Source organism: Pinus tabuliformis, chromosome 5_1, assembly GCF_031772625.1.
Source record: "Pinus tabuliformis cultivar Carrire ecotype Pingquan chromosome 5_1, CPIR1, whole genome shotgun sequence".
Classification (NCBI taxonomy): domain Eukaryota; kingdom Viridiplantae; phylum Streptophyta; class Pinopsida; order Pinales; family Pinaceae; genus Pinus; species Pinus tabuliformis.
Window position 1 is genome coordinate 819,141,107 of NC_142305.1, and position 7,396 is coordinate 819,148,502.

General features: G+C 37.8%; 1 protein-coding gene across 1 annotated transcript; it reads right to left on the reverse strand.

The window, feature by feature from the left end:
* Nucleotides 1-732: 732 nt before the first annotated feature.
* Nucleotides 733-6,272, reverse strand: LOC149167431 (ubiquitin-conjugating enzyme E2 22-like). Its single transcript, XM_089432978.1, has 7 exons — nt 5,939-6,272; nt 4,857-5,113; nt 3,253-3,397; nt 3,034-3,111; nt 2,727-2,839; nt 1,807-1,910; nt 733-1,306 (listed from the first exon to the last, which is right to left on the reverse strand). Exons 2-7 carry the CDS (start codon nt 4,857-4,859, stop codon nt 1,009-1,011), a joined length of 741 nt encoding a protein of 246 aa, XP_089289104.1. The 5' UTR covers nt 4,860-5,113; nt 5,939-6,272; the 3' UTR covers nt 733-1,008.
* Between the last annotated feature and the right edge of the window lie 1,124 nt (nt 6,273-7,396).

A 7,396-nucleotide genomic window follows, 5' to 3' on the forward strand; every position in this document is an offset into this window, starting at 1 on the left:
CCTGGTGTGGGATGGCTTCTAAACAGTGAACACCATATTGAGCTATTGTTGAAGACCCCATGGTACGTTGAAGAGGGCAAATCTACTCTTTCATTGGGAGCAAAAAGAGTTCCCATTAGAGCTAATCTACTCTTTCATTGGGAGCAAAAAGCAATTTCAACTGGAGAATGGTGCTAATCTACTTTTAAGTTTTTATTGACAGATTCGGTGATTTTTATCAGTTCAAATGTGTTATCCATTTCCCCATCTGTGATTTTTATCGGTTCAAATATGTTATCCATTCAGCATCTGTGATTTTTATCAGTTCAAATGTGTTATCCAATCTTTGGGATTCTCTAGAACATGCCTTCACGAGCAAAAAAATAATTCCTACTGGCACAGTGAACCTGGTGTAGGATTTTGTGTAGGTGACTGCGGATTTACTACATGTATACAGTCTTTTATCAACCAACATGGAAGAGAAATTCTGAGACCAAGCCTTTCTAGCCTCTTAATACACATCATACCCACAGAAATGAAAAATAGGCACACTATTCAACAACCAAAAACTTATTACTGCAAAAGAACTAAATTTCAACATTGCCAAAGAAACTCAATATTTCAATGTTTCCATTATGGACCTGGGTATTCAGAGTAACAACCTAGCCCCAACAAAACTACTGTTTCGAAAACTGCATACAATCATTGAAAATTACATACTGAAATAATTAGATTTACATGGATGAAATCTCGTAAAAGAAGGCAAAAGACAATTATTTAAGAGGGCACCAAAAATAATAATTATAGATACCAACAGATAAACTTGGGGCAGTTTCCATTAATTATGTCTCAGGTACCCAATTTTTGGCTCCCAAATATTCTGAGACCAAACCTTTCCAGCTTCTAAATACATCATACTCAATCTGGCCTCAAAGGATCAATGCATTTTACTTTCACAGAATAAATTAGCTCACCTTTGTAACATGACCAGCTAAAAGACTCAAATAACTGATAAAAAGGCCTAAAGGTCTATAATCTTTTAAGACTTTTCTTCCTTGCATCGAGCTTTTTCTTATCAACGTGCACTTTGGTAGAAGCCAGATCCTTCTTCTTATGAACTGTTGATGCACCAACTCCTATAGCTTCTGTTGAAGCGACGTTTATACTTGGATCTTGAATATTATTCTCCTTATTTGTTGTGCATGGCACAAGTGGGGTAGGAGAGGTCACAAGGGTATTTTTTGGCCCTTCATTTAAAGCAGTAGACTCTGAAATAGCCACTTTACTCTTCAATTTGGGCTTCAAAGCGTGAATGCTTGTATAGAGCCTGCAAAAGAAACACTCACTGTTATTTCACAAGGACCATTAAAAATTGATAAAGCAGAATTTGTCACAAGGAAAGCAGGTCACTGAGGCTCAAGGCTAGAAAACCAAGTGAATGACAAGCCTAAGCAACTAGTTACGGGATACAAGTGCAAACAAGAAAGAAGGCCATAAGAAAGGGTGACCCATGATTGTTAACCCTAGAAAATGGAGATGCACTACTCAGCATTAGATAGTGCAGAGATGTAGAGAACCTGATAAATTTAAAAGACAGACATAAGGAAAATATGAAGAAGTTCTGGTCACTAGGAATGTTGGTAGAAATTATACTTGAAGCATGGTATAATTTCCAGAATTATGTCAATAACTACAAAAATGAGATTTGAAGATCGGTACTCAAACGACAGAGAGAAACATTAGGCCTAACCATATCTATCCCAAAATTATATGAATAAAATGTAAATGTAAATACTCTCCACATATATATGACAAAATATAACATACCTGGCATGCTTTGCATATGCTTCATAATCTTCCATGAGCATCTTCCCAGCCTGTTCATTCAAAGCAGACTCCGGGAATGGTTCTACAAGTAGGCATCTTATGACCTAAAACAGTAATCCAAAGTTTAGAAAGGGAAAGACATTACTATTATTTATGGCAAAGATCATGTACTCCAGCCCCTGTAACTAATATCCAAGAATTTATACAGAGTTGATACAAAACGGAGTTCATATAATAACACAAAGCAAACTATGCAACAAATAGCAATAAAAAATCTTCTTCAAACAAAGTTTCTTCTTCTTCACATTAAGTCCAGTCAGTTTTCACTGGGCAGTGTGCACAGTTCACGTCAATGTAACATTTTGAATACGTTTTTAAAATTCACTTACAAATTCTAGAAAACCCCAAATAGTTCATCCCTAAGTTTCTTGGTTATCAATTAATTATAGAAAGTTAAAAGTGGCCACTAAAAACTGATCCACGAGTTGAGGAAAATCCATTGAGTTTTCAAATATCATTTAAGCAGTACGCAACAAGCTCACGTTGTGTCAAAGCAATTAACACACTACAATGCCATTCAAATAGCTTATGTGCATCTTCAGTTTCCAAATATCTTTCAAGCAAAATATGCAACAAGCACAATTGTGTCCAGCCAAATGTAACACGCTACAATGCTTAACAAACAAAAATTATGATAAATAAGCTAAATTGATAAGTTTCTTGGTTATCAATTAATTATAGAAAGTTAAAAGTTGAGCAAAATCCATTGAGTTCTGCCCTCATGTGCAGATTCAGTTTTCAAATATCTTTCAAACAAAATATGGAACAAGCACAATTGTGTCCAGCCAAATGTAACACACTACAATGCTTAACAAACATTATGATAAATAAGCTAAATTAATAAGTGGATGAACACATACAAGAAGAACATGTCGCAATCCAAGGGTTGGATTCCAATCCTTCTTCAAAGTATTGACACAGATCTCTCCATTGTTTGCAATATTAGGGTGGAAGATTTTTGTGACAAAATACCCTGCAGTCCAAGCCAATTATTAATATCAAAAGACACAAGTTTATTTCTCAGTTTTTACATGTCATGCATCCCCCTTATACTTGATTTAGATAAGCAGTAAGCAGAAAAACGGAAAGGATGTCCTTCTAAAGCAAATATAATATCCATTTAAGAGAATGAAAATAGGATGAAGCATCATAAGGATCAACAATTACCCTTGGGAGGAGAGTTGGGAAAATCAGGAGTTAGAACCAGTTTCATTCGAAAAACACCAGATTCATATGGAGTGCCAGCTGCAATAAAAAGCATCAACATGTAAATATAGCTATGCTTCAAAAATCTAGTAATAACCATGCAAAAAAATAATGAAACTTACGAACAAATGATCCCTTTCTCAAGCATTGTGCTTGCTGGATTATTCATTTATAATGTACCTGGTCCTTCAATGTCCGCAAATATGGTTGAAAAGTTGTCATCATTCACCACCACTTTTATACCTCCGGGAGGTGATTCATCGAGACTCTTCAGCTCCCTTGCAATTTCTTTTATCACCCTGGGTGGGAGGTTCTCGTTTTCAGCCTGTAACAGAAAATTTATATGTATTTATGTATGAAGATCTACTTCAAAATGGAAAGCATCACAATAATCTACGCCTGACAGCAACCATATTAACTGATCATAAGCAACTCAAAATATAACAGCCTACATGCAATATGCACCACTGTCTAGGATGTCGGGGTTTTACATTCTGTAAATTGAAGACTAGTTGGAACTCTGCACCTTTAATTTAAGCATTGAGGAGATGAAAGGAAAAGGGACTTTCTTGCAGTGCTGAAGAAACAAAACTATGCCAAAAATATATGTATTGGTAAACATACAAAACATGCCAATTACTGATAGCTATTTATGTATAGGCAAATGGTAGTAAGAGCTGAAAGGCCCCAACTATTTACTGATGTAAGGTTTTTACTTTTGAAAGGAAAACCGACTTTCTTGCAGTAAAAAATAAACAAATCTATGCACAAGGAGAAAAGGGGATAGAGACATTCATAATATGCCAATTTAGTTGTAGGCAAAGTTCTACTAGAGATGATTGAGTAGCTATAATGAGCTAAAAGGTCCCATCATCCATCAGCTAGGTCAGAATTTCTGCCATGTCCCACTGATACAATTTGCCTGGAATTCAAATTGTAGCAATGGCTGAAAACATCTACTTGCTGATTTGGCGGAGGGAACCCTCCCTATCTAGCAGGTAAGGTAAGAATGACAACTTCAGTTAAAGAATGTGAAAAGGAAAAAGAATAGATAACATAGTCAAGGAACACTCGCCATGACAAGATAAAGGGGCCAGGTATTCATTTCTATCCATATTGACCAAATGTATCGGGGTGCAAAATGTGCACAGCATTAATAATTTAGTTGTAGGCAAAGTTCTACTAGAGATGATTGAGTAGCTATAATGAGCTAAAAGGTCCCATCATCCATCAGCTAGGTCAGAATTTCTGCCATGTCCCACTGATACAATTTGCCTGGAATTCAAATTGTAGCAATGGCTGAAAACATCTACTTGCTGATTTGGCGGAGGGAACCCTCCCTATCTAGCAGGTAAGGTAAGAATGACAACTTCAGTTAAAGAATGTGGAAAGGAAAAAGAATAGATAACATAGTCAAGGAATAAAAACCACTCGCCATGACAAGATAAAGGGGCCAGGTATTCATTTCTATCCATATTGACCAAATGTATCGGGGTGCAAAATGTGCACAGCATTAACATAATTGCCCATATTATGATTTGTCACAATGGTTGAGAGTTTCCACCTACCGATCTTAGAAGAAAAATAAAACCCTAATATTGCAGGTAAAATCAGTTAAAAGTTACCACAATTCCTGCTTAACTTTAACGTTTCATCATGAAAGATTTTTCACTAAAGAATATGGAACCAGGAAGCACCGAGAAAAACAGACAAAGCAAACAGATGCAACTCGATTATAATAAAATAATTTTCCACCTTGAAAACAGAAGGCATATTTTACTTACCATGAAATCAGAAGCAAAATAGTTTATTACAGCGCATATAATGCTTGTCCAAATTTCTGAAAACCCTAAAATTGGTTGTCCACACCTTTGGTTCTTCTTTACAAGAAAATATCTCTTTTCAGGTTATCTCTGTCTTCAGCTGTATGTACCGGCAAGATGATCAAAAGTTGTCCAAAACTGTCTCAGCATTCACATACATGATCTCTTTCGAGCGGTTGATCTTCCAATCACAATTGATTTTGGACGGAAGGCAATATCTGCAAATTTCAGAATCCATGGCAGAATGTTAAATTTCGAGTCCATGCACGAACTCCCACCAAATAATGACAATCAGAAAGTCATCTAGTTTATGCATTTCTCTTCTGTAGTTCTGTTTTCTTAGCAGAACCATGAATTAAAGCCAACATAAATAGGGTCAGTTTCAGTGACACCCGTCACAGGGCTCCGCATTGTCTTTTCAACGTGTGAATCCAGAAAATTTGTACTCATGTGTGCAACTTAAAAAAGTGGGTGCAAGGAAGAGTTTTCGAGCCTGTGACCACCCACCCAGCAAATGCAGGCGATGATTCCACAAGACTCGAAACCGTGACCTTATAGAACACCCCAAAACAGAACCAATTAAAATTTAAAAGAAATACAAGAAGTCGTGAGTTCTTCTACTTGTGAGAAATCTAAAGAAAGATAAACTGAATTTCTACAAAGACAGGTTGTCTTGCCCGGATTTCTCCATGAATGTAAAGTTATATTTGTGCATACGAATAATCGACAATTCCAGTAATTCACATGCTTAAAAAAGCCCAGAACGCAAATTTCAATGCCCATATTTGCAAAGCCCTTAAAAGATGCAACTCCCGAAAGATATCAGAAACGAATCTTTCTTGTAGACACAGCTTCACTAGATCAAATTTCAGACCAAGCAGCAATCTAAAAAAGACCTCGTCTACTGAATTGAATTCTCAAAGCCTCAATCAACAAAATTAACCGATTCCCATGACATAAAACCCTAGCCCACTTGAAACCGGGGCCAAAATGACGCAAGATAGAGCCGATTCAGAGTGCGGCAAAGGAACCGAACCCCATACCTGAAACCCTCGCGAGCTGCGAAACAAGATTCAGAAGTGAAGATTCGTTGGATCCGTTTTAGCTTGCGCTATGATTGCTTCTGCCTCTTCCACATGCTCCGCTGACTGCGAAAAATCACCAGAAAAGAACCGCACTTTCGACAGGGTGCAACCTTTTAACGCCTTCCGTGGACGTCAGAGCACATTTCAATCCATTAAAGACACTTCCATCCTCTGCGCCATCATTAACCTGTAAATACTGGCCCATCAATTAATCGGACCTCAAACAACAATTCATTTGCAATTAATCAAACCAACGTCTCAGTAGCCCCCTCATTTAATGACGTAAAAAGAGGACCCCTGCAGTGGCGCTCCCAGCGGACTTCAAAATCATTGAATACAATTAATTAAAGGCCCAAACGCCCCGGGTGACGTGGAACTTCACGTGAAAAAGCGTGTCGGAAGCGGGCCCCACGGTTCAGTAACTCGGGTTTGGGAAGTAGCCGTTGGGCTGACTACTCGAGATCACTCCCTTAAAAAGCTAGCCGTTGTGCCCTAAACGCCAGCTGTCTTTAACTCGACGTCGGGTTGAGTTAATCGGTGTCGTGGTCATGGTAGCCGTTGGCTGCCAGCTAAGGCTGTCGTGGCTTCACCGGAACCGTACGCCACATCGACATTGTCGGAGCGGAGAAATAATACTTATTTCTTAATTAATGAGGATAATTGGCAATGCTGATTTTGAGAATATAAGGAGCCCTAAGGACCAAGGGGTACCCCACCTTTGCCCAACCACTCAAACATGGACCTTTGAATTGACTGCTCCCGTCTTTTCTTCGTGGGACAGCGAGAGAATGCATGGTCTCCATCGCCACCGACTTTAGATAAATTCCGGACATAAGGGACAAGCGCTGTGGCCACTAAAGTATTTTATTAAAAAGTCATTTGTAAAATTATTGCAAAAGGTTGTACAAACTCGATGGCTAGAAGATTCTCTTAAGCCATGTTTATCACTCTAGGAGTCTTTGTAATTAGATTCTCTTAAGCCATGTTTATCACTCTAGGGGTTTGTGTAATTAGTGTGTATTAGAAGGTTAAACTGTATTAGAAGGTTAAAGGTTTAGTATATTCGGTGTTATAGTGGTTTTTTTAGATTAGGTTTGGTGGTTACCGATTTACCGCATTGTTAAAATAAAGTTTAACTTAATTTTGTTTTAAATTTAGTAAATTGTTTTCTATTTAACATTGAAATTGTTTTCCATTAAATTAAAAAGGAAAAAGAAAAAAGAAAAAAATATGTATTATGATAATTAATTGTTTTCTGCTTGGCTAAGAGCTCGTCTTCCTCGGACGTAAGGAAACAGGTTAACGGCCCAAGACCCAGAGGCATCTGGCAGGAGTGATGAGCCTGCTCCCTTACGGACCACCAGCGGGTTATTTCAGGTGGCGTGGTTTTCCTATCTAACTGTGATGAGTCAAACT